Source organism: Polyodon spathula, chromosome 30 (genome assembly GCF_017654505.1).
Source record: "Polyodon spathula isolate WHYD16114869_AA chromosome 30, ASM1765450v1, whole genome shotgun sequence".
NCBI classification, from domain to species: domain Eukaryota; kingdom Metazoa; phylum Chordata; class Actinopteri; order Acipenseriformes; family Polyodontidae; genus Polyodon; species Polyodon spathula.
In genome coordinates, this window is record NC_054563.1 from 2043509 (window position 1) to 2062992 (window position 19484).

At 41.0% G+C, this 19484-nt stretch overlaps 1 protein-coding gene across 13 annotated transcripts in view; it reads left to right on the forward strand.

Annotated features, from left to right (window-relative positions):
* cnksr2a (connector enhancer of kinase suppressor of Ras 2a) overlaps positions 1-19484 on the forward strand; it is a 124381-nt gene that overhangs the window by 80881 nt on the left and 24016 nt on the right. For all 13 annotated transcript variants that reach the window (XM_041232975.1, XM_041232972.1, XM_041232974.1 and 10 more), the window contains 7 exons: positions 6876-6924; positions 8508-8680; positions 9451-9524; positions 10579-10650; positions 11323-11390; positions 13216-13316; positions 14943-15453. In XM_041232975.1, the coding sequence (XP_041088909.1) occupies positions 6876-6924; positions 8508-8680; positions 9451-9524; positions 10579-10650; positions 11323-11390; positions 13216-13316; positions 14943-15453 (1048 nt within the window). The remainder of the gene's footprint in view (positions 1-6875; positions 6925-8507; positions 8681-9450; positions 9525-10578; positions 10651-11322; positions 11391-13215; positions 13317-14942; positions 15454-19484) is intronic.

A 19484-nucleotide genomic window follows, 5' to 3' on the forward strand; every position in this document is an offset into this window, starting at 1 on the left:
TAATTAAAAAGAAATCAGGCAGTGGGCCTTCATAGTTTCCCTAACAATTATCCAGTGATGAGAGTACTTTATCCATACCTGAGCACTAAAAATTATTAAATATTAGAATTTAGAGATTGTATATTACACACACAGTCTAACTTCACTATAACAAACCCTTCCTATACTGAACTCAGCTTATAATAAACCATTTTTAACGATCCTAGAAGCAACAACCTTTTTTTGCAATGGAAACTAGCCCTCACTTTTACAAAATCTACCCAGATCAAACGATCTCACCTGTGCCTGACTGACTTGAAGCCAGTGTGAATGTGTTATTCTCTCAGTGAATAACAAAGACCTTGGTAGGCTAATTCGAAGATAAGGCGGATTCATAGATAACTTATTGTAGTGTCAATCATGTGTGAGGTATGCAACCGTTGCCATCTTCACACAAACTGCAACCATGGCAACAGGCGTGAGGAGGTAACAAGAATGAAACAGCGTGCATTGAGAAAAGCATCAAAAATAAAGCAATCTGTGCTGGATATGTTTTTCAAGAGAAAGGGCACGTAATTACTGTATTCAACATGTAAGTGTACTTTATTTTCAGAACTACTGTATAAAGATGTTCAATTCAGTTTAGGTGTTTCATCTTTATTCCGATACAGCAACTTGCCAAACCCTGTTATAACGAACATTTCTCCAGGTCCCAGGGGGGTTACTTATAATGAAGGTAGACACTGTGTGTGTCATGTGTGTGTGTATGTATGTATATATATATATATATATAAAATCAGAGAGAAAGAGGTTAGAGATTACTAAAATAACCACACAGATGTATCACCTCTTAAAAGTGGGTCCCATTATCCCATTATATTATATACTGTATGAAAAACATCATATACATAAATAACACTATACAGCATTACACATGACATCACCACCCTCTATTCCATATATAATGCAGCGTTGGCATGGAAATGCGGTTCTGTTTCCGTGCATGTCTGTCTGCTGTGAAATGCAGTGTTTCTGTGTTGTTGTGCTTGTTTGCTTATTTCCCAGGTGTAGCTGCCTGTTCTGAGACAGTATGTAGACTATAAAGGGAAGCTTGGTACAGCTACTATTGATTCTCTGACCCCAGGAGGAAAACCTTTGAGTGGTTGATTAAATCAGCTAGCTCGAGCTGTTAGGATGATGTATTAAGCTCTGTTTCTTTGGCCTGGAGTTAGAAAGGTAGATTTGAATTAACAGCAGTTAAGTTATAGACCCTGGTAAAATTTCAGCCCTTGAAGATTTATGACATCGATAACATACCTATCAAGAGAAACACACCTGAGCAAAAATGGAAAAAAAAAACACGCAAATTTCAAAAGCACAGGTACCCTAGCACAGGATAATATGACATAGAGACTGCCTGGTGAAGCGCAGGTAAGCAAGTACATTGGAAGCTCTTGACAACTGAAATAATAACAATATTTAAGAGCTGCTTTCTAGAAATAAAGATCATTAAGCTTACTATGAAGAGGGCATCGCTGGTCAGGCAGATAGAAGCTGAAGTCACAAGAACACTCTTGCAAGGTTTTAAACAAACAAGTGCTGGCCTTTAGGCTCTTTTAAAAGGCACAGCTTTTCCTTCAGCAAACACTTTCATCAGCACATGCAGTAGCAACTATTTGAAATACTGAAACCGCTCACCGCAAAAGCTGTTCCTACAGCCTCACCTGTCTGGCAGGTGGATTAATTAACCAAATTGATTAATTGACTGGCCAATTGCCCAACCAATCAAGGCCTCAGTTTCCCCCATTCCAGTTACATTGTCACATGACTGGAATGGAGGGAGCCATAAAGTTTTGTGCAGGAATAAAGGGATTTTATACCCAAGATGGATTTAATCAACATTATTATAATGCCATATCTATTAGAAAGTGTAGTTTGGCTGCTCCATAAACTTTCATTTCATTCTGACCCTGGTCTCTGCCAAGCCACAGCAACGCTACAACAAAAACACCTTAATAATTCAACCTTGCCTGGTCACACTGGAAGTCCATGATTGCTACCTTCACTTGTAAACTAGCTTTCCTATTTCAATTGCTTTTCTTGCCCTTGGCTGTAATTCTGAGCTGTCTGCCTTTCCTTACACTCTCTGAACTGATCTCCTGCTCTACTGATGTGGAGCCGTCATCAGAAACACAGAGCCAATCCCCCCCACCCCATGGCAAGGCCATCAAGAATCAATTACTTTAGATGGAGCTAAATTGGGGGCTAATTAGCACCTCCATGAAGCTCACCTGCCTCATGTGATCATCATGACACATATTGAGCTGTGTTTGTGTTGACTCCTGCAATGAAATGTACCGCAGGTCCAAAGTTTCTGCAAACAGCTATCAGCTTGACAGCTGTTCAATTTATAGGTTTTCAAGCAAACGATTGCAGCGCAGAATGATTTCTTTTTCTGTCTCACCCTGGTTGTTTTGCCACTTTAATCTATAAAGGCCGATTCACTGCAATACGAGCTGTAATGGTCTTCTCTCTACCATCTGGTAATCTTGTGACACTTGCATGTGCTCTGCGCTTTGGTATGTTTTCATAGTTTTTGTGAAGCGGCCTTGTTACTAGTTGGAGATACAACTCAGGTATGTTGCATTATGTTTATGATGTTAATAGGCTACAATTATTTTAAAAATACAGCTATGGACAAATGTTTTGCGTCACCTAGAATTTTAGGATTGAGACATAATTTTAAAAAATCAATAGTGTGTGTGTGTGTGTGTGTGTGTGTGTGTGTGTGTGTGTGTGTGTGTGTGTGTGTATATATATATATATATATATATATATATATATATATATATATATATATATATATCTGTGAATATTGATTTAGATTACGTAGTTAACATCATGTTATCAAAGAAACTACAAAGTGAAGTCTACCGGAAGCCAAAATAGTACAGTATTTCATGTTGGATTTCACATTTGAAATTATTTTTTCAGTTTTGTGTTTCTGGTATCTGGAAAACTACAAAGCGGTATGTAGTTCAATATAACATTACTAAGCAGGTTACTTTTGACTTTATGAAGCAAATTAGTTAATTCTAAAGGGTCTATAGTTTTATAGGGTCTATAGGTATAGTTTTTGTTGAACTCTGTTGTACTTTTCTGTAGAGTTCCAATGCTCCAGGATGGTCTTAAATGGGCAATTGTGGAAGCAGAGATTTTACAGTGTTCATTTTGAAGTAGTAAAGGAACAGGAAAAAACAAAACAAATTAATGAACAAAGAAAAGTGTGTACTTTTGATTGTTTGAAAATATATTTGTAGTGTAATAGTTTAATAACATATTCTGCAAATTAAAAAGAAAACACAGTTGTTTTGATCAAGAAAGGTGTACGAATAGATAGCGCTAAACACGTTGAGCTAAAATACTGTTTTTACCTCGTTCACTTATTACCCGCTTTGTGTTTTTTAATAGTGGTAGATGATTAAAACCCTTCTTATGCGTAGATCAAAGCAAACAGACAGTTAAAGAGAACAGTATCCTCAGGGTGTGTAGTTAAACAAGGCCCTCCTGGGATGTGTTTTTGAAAGCTTCTTGTCTTTGTTTATTTTTATTTATAGGATTTTATTTTATTTAAGTACAGTTCTATGACACTTCAGCTGTTTTCGACCAAAGGCAAAAACTTTGAAATGAGGTGTGCCATTGAGAATGACATCATTCTCATGCCAATGGCATGAGCGGCGTTCCTCCTCCACTCGGTTCTGTGTTAATCAGTGTAACTGTTTTTTTTTGGGGGGGGATGTGATGCATTTTCTTATTGCTCGATGCACTGTACCTGGGGGGGGAGATGTCATTTACTCAATGAATCCTCAATAACTCAAGACATCAGGCAGCAGTGACGTCTTGAAACGGGGAACGTGTGCGCTCTGTTAAGGTATCATCTCCGCTGTGTTGCATCTTTCCTAGTGAAGGGTAGTGAGCTCAAATTTCATTTCTGCGTTTCACATGCCTCTGTCACTGTATAAAAGTTATTGAAATGGGCAGTTACTATTTTTCTTCATGAAAATTCAGACTTTCATGTATTATTAAAAATGCAAAAGCAAAAGTAGCAGATATATTCTGCAAACAGAGGATTTCATGTTCTAAACTAGTTCAGTGCCCTGTTTGGAGCTACAGTGTCTTGTTGAGTTAGTGATGAAATATTTGGCAAATGCACTCTTGTGGTTTTTAGAGGCTTGTGAACATGGCTTCCCTTTACACAAAGAAGGTGTAATCAAAGATTAGTAGCAGTCAGTAAATGGCTATTATGTAATGCGGTGCTCTCCTCCTTGGCATATACAAAAGGCCACATTAATGTTGTACCCCCAGTCTGATGAATGTACTGTAATACAGTAAGAGTCAGCAGCCACTTACCCAGTCTGTGGGTGTCGTGTTCATCAGAGTTCACTGCATAATGAGGTCTCTTTGTCATCTTTCATTCTCATAAAAGGAAGAGCCTGGGAGCTAATCTCCATGGCAACTGGTTGTCTTCATTAATAACGCTTCCCTTTTCTGTTTTGGAAGGGGTTGGGGTGGCTGTTCTTCTGGTGCTGTGCTGTCATTATGAGAAAGTATTTCAGTGTGACCGGTGGGTTTAACTGCGGTCTTTCAGGTGAACACTACTGCAATTGAACACTACAGTCTGGATTCATTTAATAATAATAATCCCATCAGGCTGTGTAGCATGCACATCGCAAGCGGGCAGGTTTCAGGGGTATAGTCCACCACACCTCCTCTCACATCCATTTAGGATGTGATGCACCTAAAGGACACTAGCCAGCTACTGACGAGAGTTCTTGTAACATGCATTGCGTCTTCATGGCGTAATCATAAAGGAGTGATAACCAGGACTCCAAACCATCAGCTTGCTTCTTAATAGCACAAGCAGCATTATCACTGCCATGTATTGTTTGATTCTTTGCATATCTGCATTTTTTTTTTTTTTTTTTGTTTTAAATAGAGCCATATAGAATAAAAGCTGCTGCTGTTGCTTCCTGGTATCCAAACACTTCCTGTGCTGTTGGTCACTTTCACTCCTGCTAACAGACCATGTGGCCCTGAAGTGATTCGTTAACCAGGAGCAGCAATTTCAACCTTGAATCCGTATTTTATTTATTTATTTATTTTTAAGGTTGTTAGTCAGTAATAACAGATCAGGCAATGATAATCGCTTCTCTATGAAAGTTTTGTTGTCTGATAATTCCTATCTTCAACCACTGTGTGAGACACCATAGGGGTGAATCTGCAGCCAAAGCTGGTCCCAAAGGTGTTGAGCTTTTTAAATTGATGCTTGTGCAGTTTGTTCCATTCCATCATCTTTTCCCAGTGATTGGAGATGAGAATCCCATTGCATAGCAGTTTGATCCTCTCCTGGAATTTAATAAGACACACCTGAGCTTGTTAGCTGTACACTGTGGCTAATCAAGCACATATTGAATCCTGGAATGGGTGAAAGTGCTCTGCAATAGGAGTCTTGTTTTCATGCCTGTTTTCTGTATTCGCTGTGCCGCATATGATGTAGATCTTGGCAGGTATGGATGATAAGCCCTCTCCACAGCTCCGTCTGGTCATGTGTGTGAATCGCATGCTGTAGGCCCTCCATCAGGCAAGCAGATGGGACAGTTCTGAGCATGGAGATCATCCTACAGAAGAGAGAGAGAGAGAGAGAGAGAAGGGATCAACACCTCCTAGCGTTGCAATCTGTGATATTTACAAAGGACGTGACTTGTGTTTTTATACTTGCCAACAAAGTGAAGAACTGGACTCTGAAACTGCAGCAAGCTGGATACTTAACGTGTGTTTGACATTATATTGGCTGAATATTCGAGAATCGAGAATAATTAGTGGTTGTAAAATGATTTTTTTGTTTGTTTGTATGAGGCATGAGCGGTATAACCAGCTACAGTATGAATGAACACTCAAGGGACAAAGTGATGCAGTTTATTGAGGTCAGGGTCAATTCCTTTTTTTCAATTCCATTTCCAATTCCTTTTTAAAATGAATTCTCAATTCCAAATTCCAATTCCCATTCCTTTTGAGTCCGTTCCAGTTCCTTTTACGACATTACAGAATAGCATGTGTGGCAGACAAGTTCTATACATATTTGCTCAATAAAGCCTATGTTGTAAAAGGAATTTAAATTGATTAAAAGGGAATTGAAATTTGAATTGGGAATTGATTTTAAAAATGCAATTGAACCCAACCCTGATTGCGTCTCTCAAATCAAGAAAGCGCTAAGGCCCCAGTAGACTGTAGCACATCATGGGGTGCACAGAGGATCAGAAAGCGCTAAGGCCCCAGTAGACTGTAGCACATCATGGGGTGCACAGAGGATCAGAAAGCGCTAAGGCCCCAGTAGACTGTAGCACATCATGGGGTGCACAGAGGATCAGAAAGCACTAAGGCCCTCTATAGACTGTAGCACATCATGGGGTGCACAGAGGATCAGAAAGCGCTAAGGCCCTCTATAGACTGTAGCACATCATGGGGTGCACAGAGGATCAGAAAGCGCTAAGGCCCCAGCAGACTGTAGCACATCATGGGCTGCACAGAGGATCAGAAAGTGCTAAGGCCCCAGTAGACTGTAGCACATCATGGGCTGCACAGAGGATCAGAAAGCGCTAAGGCCCCAGTAGACTGTAGCACATCATGGGCTGCACAGAGGATCAGAAAGTGCTAAGGCCCCAGTAGACTGTAGCACATCATGGGCTGCACAGAGGATCAGAAAGTGCTAAGGCCCCAGTAGACTGTAGCACCGCATGGGCTGCACAGAGGACTAGCTCTGCTGGAGGGTGTCAAAGCTGTTTGTAGAGGAACGGTTTGAGTTTCTATTTCATGATGATGATGTTGTTGTTTTTCAGACATTTCAACAGTCGTCACTGCACCAGAAGAATAAAAAGAAGAGCAAAGGTGGGTACGATCTTGTTTAGTTGTCCTATGCAGGGATGGTAGTAAGACTGCCATTGCATAGCAGTTTGATCCATTCCTGGTTTTACTATAAGCTTAAGACATGCCTGAGCTTGTTACCTATGCACTATGGATAATCAGGCCCATTTTAAAACTTTGAATGGAGGACACTGCTATGCTATGTATTGGTTATTAAGCATCTTATACAAGGAAAACTATTTTCAGAAAAAAAAAAGGTTTGTTAAAATAATTTAAGCAAGAGGGGATCAATCCCACAGCACAGCCCGACAATGCTCTGCTTTCCACGTTGAACAGACATGGCCAGTTAGTGCACTGAAAATATTTATTTTTAGCAACCGTCGATACCACATGTTCAAAGAACCTCTCCTGAAGTAGTCAAAGGCAACGTGTTTGTGGAAACATGTTTCTCAGAGTAGAACCCAGGTCTTCTACGGCGAACAGAAACATCACACAAGGAAATGCTGCTTTCTGAATATGTTGTATCTTGACATCACTGGGTTTAGCTTTTTTTTTTTTTTTTTTTTTTTACATATTGGACTTGAGGGCAAAGTCATTGAGATTCGGCATTACCATACCCTATCTATTTCAGTGATTTGACTTGAGAGTCTGGATTCAAAGTTCCATGAATAGGAAGGTCCTCATTACCAGCTGTTTGTAAAGTGATTGCTTTTGTAATATGAGAAAGAAGCCAGCACTAACCAGCTAAAAGGTGGTTGAAGGTGGCCGAGACCTAGATAACCCACCAGTAAAACCTCTGAATTGAAGGTGGCCAAGTCCTAGATAACCCAACAGTAAAACCTCTGACTTGAAGGTAAATATCCAGTAAGTGCTCAAAGTGTGGGCTGTTAAGCATATGTACAGTACATTATGTATCCCAAAAATGTCTGATCCCAGGCTTCACAAACTGTATTTCAAGCACAAAACCATCCTCCCCCATGCAAAAATGAAACATTGTTCATGAGTTATTGTGAGGCAAACAATCACTGAGAACAAAAATGTGGCTGATACACTGAATTTCTCTACCTTTTTTTCCTTTTCAGTTAAAGGAGAGTAAGTCATGCTCTTTGAATTTGCATAATATTTATAATCCCATTATATGTGTTTCTAATCATCATTTATTACTGCTTCTTCACTAATGGCTATTTGACCTGTAAATTATGCGTTTAACCGTTTTAACCCTTAAGGCAGTCTCTGAGTTAGCCTGAGCAAGGTGGAATTTCTGTAACGAGGCCAGTATATAAATGAGCGTTTGAGACGTGTGCTGGTCGTTTCTGCCCCGCCTCAAACACAGTGTTTGGTACAGCAGATGCGTTTCATCACAGATTGAAGTAGAAAGCATTTCAGAGACCCCCCGAAGCCTGGCCTCGGATGAAAGTGTGTTTGAAGGCTCTGATCTGTGCCAGGGGTTTGCTCATTGGACCAGTGAATCAGATGAAAGTCGAGGATCTCGCTGGTACTGAAGAGCTTGCTGCCACTGTGGAAGTACATCAGGATGGGAGTGTGAGAAAACCTCAGATAGAAGTGGATCCAGTGTGGTCTTCAGCTGCTCTGTGTGTCTCTTGCAGGGACCGCAGCTGCCATGAGCAAGCGACGGATTTCATGTAAAGACCTGGGTCGCGGTGACTGCGAGGGCTGGCTATGGAAGAAGAAAGATGCCAAGAGTTATTTCTCACAGAAATGGAAAAAATATTGGTTTGTTCTGAAAGATACATCGCTTTACTGGTACATGAATGAAGAAGTAAGTGGTTTTATTTATTTTTTACTGTATGCATGTATTTATTCAAAATGTTAATGTACACACCCTAGGCTGATTTTGTTCTATATAACAAGCTGGACATCTTTCTTGAGAGAGGGAATTCCTGTGTGGTTTGGTTTGATGAGATTGTCACTGGCGCTGGTGGGTAGATTCTCTGCCCAAGTTGGACAATCCAAGGCCAGCTTTTGTGTTCCTTGAGGAACGCTCGCCCACGTCTGGGTTGCATTTACTGGTGGTGGTTTTCTGTATAAGTTGCCATGCCAAAAACACCCAGGAGATTGACCTGCTGGACAAAGCGGTCCGTGCAGCCGCTGCTTTGAGGGACGAGCCGATTGCACGTTCGCCCGCTATCACAGCTGCACATTTTACATAGGTCTAGTGGATCACATGACATGCCAGTTGACCACATAAATGTGTCTGCAATGCAAACTTTTTTTTTCTCTCATTATACTTCTCTAAACGGTTAAGAGAAAATGAAGTTTTCTTCTAGAAGCCATGTATGGAAATAATGATGACAATAGCATTTAGCTATCTGTGGGTCTTAATTGCAGTACAGGTAGTCTTTTAAAGAACATTATAGTGTAGCAATACAGGAATCTGCTCTTTTGTTTCCTCCAGACTCCCTTTTCTAATTCACACAGGAGCTTAAGTTCCAGATTTTTTGGGGGGGTTTCCGCGATGCTCATTTTCAACATAAAATTCGTTGTTGACGGTTCAAGATATTTAACATCAGTATTCCATCTTCCTCGTAGGATGAAAAAGCAGAGGGATTTATTTGTCTGCCGGAGTTTAAGATTGACAGGGCCAACGAATGCCGTAAGAAGTAGTAAGTATCCCTTGCTTGGGTTAATGTGCAGAAACATGATTTGCTTTTGTAGTTCCAGAACGTATTTAGCAGAGAAGTTCTCAGCAGAAGCAATTGCACACTCCTTAAACCTAGTACAGTACTAGAACTCTACATTTGGAATAGCATTGTGCTAATATGATAAACCTAGTACAGAATAAAACCATATATATATAAAAATTAAAGATGTGTGATCATATTCTGTTAGCTACAATCGCATTAAAACAGCAAGCTGTTATCACTTTTTAAAAGAACATAAAATATTCATTTATGAAATTGGTTAACATATTATAAGACAATCGCCTTATTGGCGGTTAAATGATTCTGCGTAATTTTTGCCTTTCTGGCATAAAACAATCCTCGCGATTTTCGTAGTCTTGTATATTTTTTTTATTGCGAAATATTATAGTAATGATAAAAAGTATTTTAACATCTAAATTCAACACACAGTTTAGTTTTAGTTTTATTGTTATTTGTAGCCGTAATTTTTAATAAAAAATTAATGATTATTGCTTTTAATAATTTTTTTCAGCTGGTTGTTTAAGCAAGAAATCCTAATGATAAAATTGATACTTCTTATAACAACACGTTAATTACAAGTGTAAATTAAAACAAAAGAAACTTACGCATCATTTTAAAATGAAAAAACATGTTTTCTATAACATGCATTTCTTTTAAAACTGCACATTTGGAATAGAAGTACACAACATGTAAGATGTGTGATCATATTCTGTTAGCTACAATCGCATTAAAACAGCAAGCTGTTATCACTCTTTACAAGAACATAAAGACCTGATATGATGGGTTTAACAACTAGAGATTCTAGGAGTGTGTTGCTGTCAATGATGCTGCGTACTGATTACTCACCCATGCATAAAATTGCATTTCTGAGCTAACGGTATCTTGTCAGGCTTTTGCAGAAACTGATAGCAAGGCGTCTGATGCGTGATAGGATCATATTCCCGATTTTCTTTCTCTTTTGTTTGAAAGAAAACGACAATATTAAATACTGAATGTGCTTTTCTTTTCTTTTCAGCGCGTTCAAGGCCTGTCACCCAAAGATTAAAAGTTTCTACTTTGCAGCCGACGGCGTAGATGACATGAATAGGTGAGTGGGGAAAAGAAAACGACAGTGTGTGCCTGCACCTTCCACACATCTTAGTGTATCATCCACACTGCTGAGAGAGAGTGAGATAGAGAGAGAGAGAGAGAGAAATCTTCAAAGTAAGTAATCCAAAGCGATGTCCACTACCCCACTCTCTCCATGCCTCCCTGATACGAGTTGACAAAGCGCAAGACCTCCAGACACATCAAGGACTCTGCTGCACAGCTTGTGTGAGGTGACTCTCAAGCCCTCTGGAGGCTGGGTACTTTATGCAAACATGTATCGAATTCTTTGCTTTATGGAAATGAGTGAGTAAATCAATAATGAAGTATACTAGACACCTCGGGTTCTGTTCAATTGACCCAAATCCACTCCCTGGGAGCTTGCAGATTGTGTCAAAAATCACACTAGAATAGGTTGTGTGTGTTTGTAACCTTGGCACACAACAGACCCTATTCCAGTGATCCAAACAGCGCTCGGGTCGTTTAAAAGCAATTGTGAGTAGCGCACACAAATCCTCATTGTGGGTCCCTTTGTATCAGTATGTCTTACCGGAGCGGTGATGAGAGGTGCAAACATTGAGCACACATACTGTCTCAGCTTCTGTGGTGTTCTAGTCTGATTCCACCCTAGCAGCAGACTGAGAGCATGGCATCTGTCTGTTTCTCTCCACAGGTGGCTCAGCAGACTCAACATGGCAGCTGCTGGCTATGCGGAGAGAGAAAGAATAAAGCAAGATCAAGGTAAAATAAAAAAATAATAATAATAATAAACCAATAAAATAATTTTAAAAAAGAATCCAGGAAAATCGTGTGGGGCGACTCAAACATTTCATTTGGGGGCTGTGAGCAGTTTTGGAATTGAAATAAAAAAAAAAATAAGTAAAATAATTACTTTTGCTAACAGTTTGGAGTAAAAAGCTTTGAGAGTTTAGCTCACTGGATCTGAACTGCTGAGCCTTTACCTCCCCAGATGCTGGCTCACTGGCTGTTCCTTTGACAAACCATATGGCCGTTCCTTTGCATAATGAGACCTACAGTATTGGTTAGTTCAATTGACTGTAAAATTGCTGTAAATCCATGATGTGCAGTGCTTTGTGGTACCGTGTCATGAAAGCCACTCTAGAAATTAAAAACACCTTTCTGATTTAACATCCTGTTCAATGGAGGGATGGAAACAAGACTCCTATTGCATCGCAGTTTCATCCATTCCAGGTTTTGATTCGAGCTTGAACAGTCCCAGTGTATAGCTAACAAGCTTAGGTGTGTCTAATGAAACTCATACTAAAACCAGGAATGGATGACATTGTTGTGTAATGGGGGTCTCATTTCCATCCCTCCTCTAAAGGACCACACGCCTACCTGTACGCAATTCCTGCAGCATTGTGCAAATGCCTTTGTTTTACACCAGCTCCTATCTCACTACACAGAAGGAAGCTAAATGCTAATTAACACTTTGGTGTTAAAAGGAAAGTAGTTCCACTTTGATATTCTGTGCAGCTCTTTAATACTTTGATTGGCCCTGCAGCAAAGTCACAGCGACGTCCCCAAAGAAAACAAAATTTGACAAATATCAGGATCTTTAGCTGGATCTTGAGATCATCTGGCAGGAGAGAGTGCAAACAAACCGGCTGCGATTGTCGCTCCAGTGCAAATACCAACGGGACTCTGCAGATCTGGCAGCGCTTGGATGTCATTTAATCCGTTCTGACTGCAAAGCAAGCAGAAAAATACTTCTGGTTAATCCGGCTGTATTCTCTGAAGGTACTCCTATCTGGGAGAAAGCCAACTTTGAAAAGGTGGAGATTAAAAAAAAAAAAAAAAAAAGCACCGATAGGGTTTTAGGTTATAAATACCCCCCAAAATGTGTTTTGTTGCAGCAGCTGTGCCGTGCAGTGAGTGCTGTGATGCCAGCTGTGCTGTTGCTTGATTTGAGCTCATCTCTCAGTATGACTCAAAACTCAGCTTTTTATTAATGGGCGGGTCCACTGCCAGCCTGCAAAATACACTTTAACATTCAACTTCACACTAATAGTCAGACTGATCATACATTTAAAAAAACATTTCATTGTCTTAATTGGAGAGAAAGGGGACATCCATGGGTAAGGGTAAATTGGATAATTAAAATGTGCTAATTTAAGCCTGGCCACATGCATGAAAGCACAGGGGTGGGATCGAGGTAGGATAGTATGGCTCTTCACACTCTGCTACCCAGAACGAAGACTTTGGTTACATCTTCTGTTTAGTTTTCTTGTCTGTTTTGTGTTGATTTACAGGGTTTAAAATAAAACTATGAATCCCTGCTCTTAAATCCACGTGGTCAGTCTAAATTGTCACCCAATTCAGCCTGCATATTCTGCACCTGGAGATCCCCTCCACTGCAGTTCGGACAGGCCTGTTCAAACCCAAGCACATTTCCACAAAGGGGGCCAGCCTGCCCAATCTTAGAGGAAGAACAAAACGTTTTTTAGTAATGGGTTTTTAGCCTGCATTTCACAGGATCGTTTTCTTTGACAAAGGGGACTGCACTGTAAACACATTTTTGAATCGTTGTGATTTATTGTTTCAGATTACTGGAGCGAAAGTGACCATGAAGATACAGATACCCCCTCGACGCCAAAACAGGACAGCCCTCCACCCCCCTACGACACCTACCCCCGTCCTCCATCGGTGAGGAGTTCTGAAACGGCCACGGCTTTATCACTGTCTGTACCTCAGCAAGGGTCAAACCCTGCGTGCTAAATAGAAACGACAGTGTTTTAGTTATGGGTGGTTTATTGTATATTCTGTATAACCTATGCATTCATTCAAATCCAACAGAATAACGCTGCATGTTTGATATAAGGAAACTAAAGCCCCTGATTGCAGCTGTTTAGTTCAGGTTTATACTCCCTTTAATGTCCAATCAGCTATTTAAACAGTGTACTCCATTAGAGAGGAGTGCTGTGTTTATTTCACTACCATCAGAAGAGAGTTATTCAGCCATACTCGTTGTAGACTAACTACAGTACTCCACTGAGTTCCATGAACAGTTTTTTTTTAAACTTTGTTTATTGGCTTTTTCAGTTTTTGAAACAAAAAACAAGTGTAGCAATTTAATAGGAAACAACAGCTTAGAAAGAAAGAAAGAAAGGGAAGTGTATGCTTGATTACTTAAGAATGAAGCTGTGGAAAAGAAGGCAGTCGGAGTTGGTCAGTATGAAATAGTAAGGGTTGCCATGCTTTGTGGCATTTTGCAGTGGATTCCTGGACTTAATCTTTACCAATTTAAGGAAATGCGTGAAATCCCTGATCCAGTGAACACACTAGTTTCTTAGCTTGTAAAGCGCTTTGTGATGGTGGTCCACTATGAAAGGCGCTATATAAAAAATACAGTATTATTATTATACAAGGGTGAGGTAGCCTGATTCCCACCGAATGCCTAGCCAAAAGGGTTGCAAACGCCAGTGTATACCTAAATGTTTTTGACCGTACTAGAGAATGCTAAAGTACTTGTGCGGGGGTGCTGACTTTTCTTCAGAAGAAATGTCTATACCTACAGAACAGCTGCCAGGTTAAACACACTTGTGTGACCTAACCCAATATCAGCCCAGTGTAAAGGGTGATGGTTCTAATTTCTTCCAGATTCATACACAGTTCTTCACAAATCCACCTAGATGTGATGAAGAGGCTAACGTCAATAGGTGTCCCTGCAGTTCTGTTTGTGTTTTTGTTTGTTTAACACGATGGCTTTGTGCTCTCTTTGAACCCAGCCTGCAATAGCTCTATAAAAAGCCTTTACCTGCCAAACTAGAGAGCTGTGTTGAAAATGGCGTCTCGCTGCTTGCAGGCTTTCACAACAAAGCTTCAGCTGGTTTTTATATCGGAGCCTATCCAGCATCTCCTAGGATTGCAAAGTTTGGTGTCGGCATGCATGAAGCTTGTAGTAAAACCAGGAATGGGTGAAATTACTATGCAATGGGAGTCTTATTTCCATCCCTGATATCCTCTGTTAGATAGAACGTGTGCATCACCAGCAGCAGTAACACTCAGCTTAGCCCAGCAAACTGCCTGAGAAACAAACCCAGAACATTAGGAAAAAAAGGGTGTTTTTAATGGAATCCATTGTTAAAAATAAATAAATAAAGTATATATCTCGTTGTGTATTCAGTTTAACGCTGTCTTTACAGTATTGTTTTAGTGCATCAGAAAATAGTACACCCAGTAAAAAGCGGTCTGCCAGGCTGCTTGTATCGAAATTGTAGCAAAACCCTGAGGGCTGTTGATGCAGAGTGACCCTTTGCCTGCCTGTTTCAGATGAACTGTGCCAGCCCCTTCCTGGAGCCGAAGCCCGGCCGGCTGTCCTCCACCGAGACGTCTCAGTCGCACTCGTCCCACGAGGAGTCCCGTCAGGAGCAGACGGACCGGAGCAGCACAGAGTCTCCCGTGCGCAAGTCAGCCAGCCAGCGGCGCTCCTGGCAGGACCTGATCGAGACCCCGCTCACCAGCTCCGGCCTGCACTACCTGCAGACTCTGCCCCTGGAGGACTCTGTGTTCAGTGAGCCGGCAGGGGCAGGCTCCCCCGAACACCGGAGACAGTGCACTCTGCCCATGCAGCGCAGCCTGCTGCAGGACCACTACGGACCCTTCCCCCTGGACCAGGCTGAGAGACTGCAAGCGCTGGGCAGCATCGGGGGCAAACCCCGCAGTTTCACCTTGCCCCGTGACGGGGGGCTCAGCCACTGCCTGACACCCTCCGCCAGCACATCGGACCACCACAAGGAGCCGGATCGGAAAGAGAACAACACACCAGAGGAGAAGGGTTCAGGTACATGGAGCTTCATAATAAAAACACCTTGCAGCATTCCTGAAGATTCCCTCCCTCTGAATTGGGGTTTGCATTCCCAGTGGTCTAGCAATGATTTATACAAATCCAGGTGCATGTTTGTTACTTCAGACAAAACAACCAGTGATTTTATTCTGGGGCTACGCTTGGGGGACGACGACAGCAAAATAGTGAAACCAAAGGAAGCACTGCTTTACTGCTAAATTAATTGCTTTACTTCAAACTGAATCCACTGTTTATTCGCTTCAAACAAACCGATAAAGGTTTATATATTTTTTAAATTTTTCAGTTACAGCTTATAAACTAAAAATGGCTTCCAGCAGATTGCAAAAGAAAACTGTGGGCTTTTCAACAAAAAAAAAAAAGTAAAGGAGGGAAATTCCTAAAGGAATAACATTAATACAGTATTTAAAAATCGGAAGTGATTGCCGTAGTTCCGTCCGTTTTCCATGCATATCCATTCACTATATAGGCATCAAAGATGTAGGTTTGAAAGCATTGTTTTAGCAAGCGTGGATTTTCATATCTGGCACTGAACTGGGTTAAAGAAATCTGTTTGCAGGCCAGCTTTAGATTGTTTCCTTTTTTATCGATTAAATAAAAATGAATTCTTTTTTTCCTGCTGTCACTATTTCTTCTGAAGTGGTACAGGGAATTGCTGTCAAATCCGCTGCATTTCAAAGAACAGATGCCCAGCAGTAAAATCAAATGATTTTCAAAGTGAGCTATCATTGTATTTCAAAAATCGTAGTTCTCTGATATAACAGCAGCTGTGCTGGCTGACAGTGTTTGGACAGTGCAAATTGCATACATATTCCAAGTCAGGCTTGTAGTGTAGTTTTAAAGGTTTCTTCTTCAAATGAATCCACTTAATGACTTGTGCGCATTGGTGTGGCAGCAGATCTCTGTGAGCGTTCAGAAGTCACCCAGCAAGGTTTGTTTTCTGTCTTTGAAGAGTGCTTGAGATTTACAGAGTTATAAATGAGCCTTAGTCTGCAATGTGTAATCCTACAGTTATTCTCTCTCTGAACCCTTATGTAACTTCCCGCACCACATTCATTGACTTGATGTCGAACAGGAATAATTGAGATGACCCTGTGAGGGGAAGTAGGGGCTTGTTTTGATGAACCTGTACTCTGCTGGGATAAGCCAGGGTTGGACTTTTTAGAGCATTTTACAGCACTGGGGAATCGCCCTGGATTGCATCACCCATGTGTTCTTGGTTAACCTGAGATTACCATTTTAAATGGCTGATACAACCCAAGGGATATTCTTGTACTGTAAAATGCTCTAAAATCCACATGTGGCTTCTCCAGGTGGTGTACAGGCCAGTAACTGTGTGGTTTTCCTTTTTTTCTTTTCTTTACTTGATTGTTGAATTGCATAGGTGATGTGTGCAGACTCACTCACTCTGATCGAGCTCTAACGTACACACCCGGTATATCCAGTAGAGAGTCATAAAAATCATCCGCAGGGAGCAGCGTCTCCTGAGGGAGTGAAAGACAAGTTGAACAATGCTGTTCGGCTGCAGAGCTATACAGTCTAATTTTACAAGAAGAGGCTGCACATTCCCTCAGGACACTTTGCATGCAGCTTCAATAGTGATCCCATTCCTCTTTGTGTTACCGCTGTGATCCAAGGGCATGTGCACATGCACAAATATATTCACACACACGCCTGACATGCTGTTTGCTGTTACCGATTTCTGTCAATCAGGATTGTTTTCCTGGTTTTTTGTTGTAGTGCACAATGACACCTTAGGGTTTGATCACAGCAGGACTTTCAGGTGTCTTTTTTAATGTTTTTAATCCATGGAGGTCCCTTTATCCACTATGGCCTATTAGCACAAAATATAAGGGATACCAACATTATATAGCTGAACAGAACTAACTTGCGCTTGTTACCCAGAGTCTAAGATCCACCCCTCCTGCTTCAACACAGCTGGAGTCACTGAAGGCAAGGCGGGCGGTCCCGCTTCGTCCTGACGCAGAGACTTCAGCCGTCATTCGGGGTATTGTGCTTAATAACTGACAGTAGCCACTGAGTTGACTGACAGCAACCCCCAGCCAATCAGAGCGGAATGGAGACGGGATAGACAGGAAGTATTAAAACTACACAAAGTGCAGATGATTTCTAATTTTATAATTTTGGTAAGAAAAAAAAAATAGCGAGTGGTTTTACTGACTTACCAACATTTAACGAGCTTTACAGATTTAAAAATGAAAAGTAGCATGCCTACTTATAAAGCAATTTAGCCATCTCCTGTCAGGGCATTTCTGAAGCCTTGTTGGAGAACTGCCATGGCCTGATTTTGTATCTGCTCATCCGTCCAAGTCAGTGGACTCTCCCAGAGTAATTGGAGACAGCAGTTGACCGAGGGGCTGCTGTTTAGAGAGAGCTGTGTGGAGACCGAGGTAATGAACCTGCACTGCAGAGAGCCCCACAGAGTTCTGTGTATGAGAATCCATCATATCCATATAGGAGGCTGTGTGGTCCAGTGGTTAAAGAAACAGGCTTGTAACCAGCAGGTTACTGTCATACAAAAATCTCCTTACTGTTTGCTGCCTTGGAGGACGTGCAAACGTAGCAGAACCTTAAAGTATTTGCAAAAATGGAAGACTGGCCAAGCTCTTTCTGAACTTGACAGCTCCTTAGAGTAACCATTCTAAACACAGCTGCTGCTCTGTATCATGCGCCCTAAGAGATCACAGCGGTACTATTAAGAAGTACAGCACAACCTTGACCATAAAGTGACAAGTTTAGGGATAGTATTTAGAGCTGACGCTGTTTATAATGTTCGAGTTGTGCCCACAATAGGGTTCCTCTTCTAGCATTTGCTCCCAATCAGAGCGCCGCTCACACACATGCTTATGTAAAGCCTTATCTTTTATGTAACTTGCAATTACACACCCGCACTTTGAGAGACCGTGATTCACCCAGCACTGTTTCATCAGTAACAGTGGGTGGCAATTGTGCAGCATACAGCCGTTCAGTTGCCATTAATGCTGTTTGATGTTTATCTTGAAACTACTGGAGCTTTTTGCACAAGTGATGTGAATCTTAGTGGTTTAAGGATCGCCTTGCACTGATTCCATCTCATCAGAGTTCACATACCTTTCTATATCCTTCACAAGATATCATCTATGCATCTCTGTCATGTTTGTTCCCTTTGGAATAGCAATAAGGACGATCACTGTATACTGCACAGGATAATCTCTTTATTAAGAGCAATCAGGCGATCCAACATATTATCATTACCTCAGCAGGACTACTAGACTATGCTGTCGCATTTTGTAATGCAAACACCATTGCTACAGTATATTTATAAAAACTGCTTCTTTTTAAATGAGGTCATCTGTATGCTGCATAGTTTCATGATTTGTAAAATAAAAAACAATGCTGCCCCCTAGTGGGATACTAAACATTTACACCCTACATGTATAGGAATGTTAAAGGAATGTCCTGTACATGTTTCTAGTGTTGAATACCTGCTGTCTGTTTAATATACTGGTCTATGTGCGCTAAATGATTCTGTGTGCCTGTTCAGATACCGGTAATTATTTACCAGGCTCAGTAACTATTCCAGCTGAGATTGCTTCTGAAAAGACTCCTGAAGGCTGTCTTGTGGGGAAGCAAATCAGTTCTGCATGGGCTTCAGTCCACAGTGTTGCACTGTGGGCTTCATTGCACTGCACAATATACTGCCCTGCCTCAACTTTCCCACAATCAGTATTGAGGATTGTTTTTGGAAGAATTTTTTTCTGGAATAGTTAGTAAGAACTGCAAGTAACAGAGAATGCTACCGAGTATGTACAGGTAAAGAGTTTATATGAGGAACATCTAGTTTAGTTTCCTGGTGGCTGTATTAACACACACGCCTGTCAGATTTATAAAGTACATTCTTGATACCTTATTGATTTCTTTTTATACTGAATGAATCTTATTAACCTCCTTCAGCCATAAGCAAAGGGGATAGAGGATTGGTATTTCGCCCTTTCAAAGCAGCTTCTGTG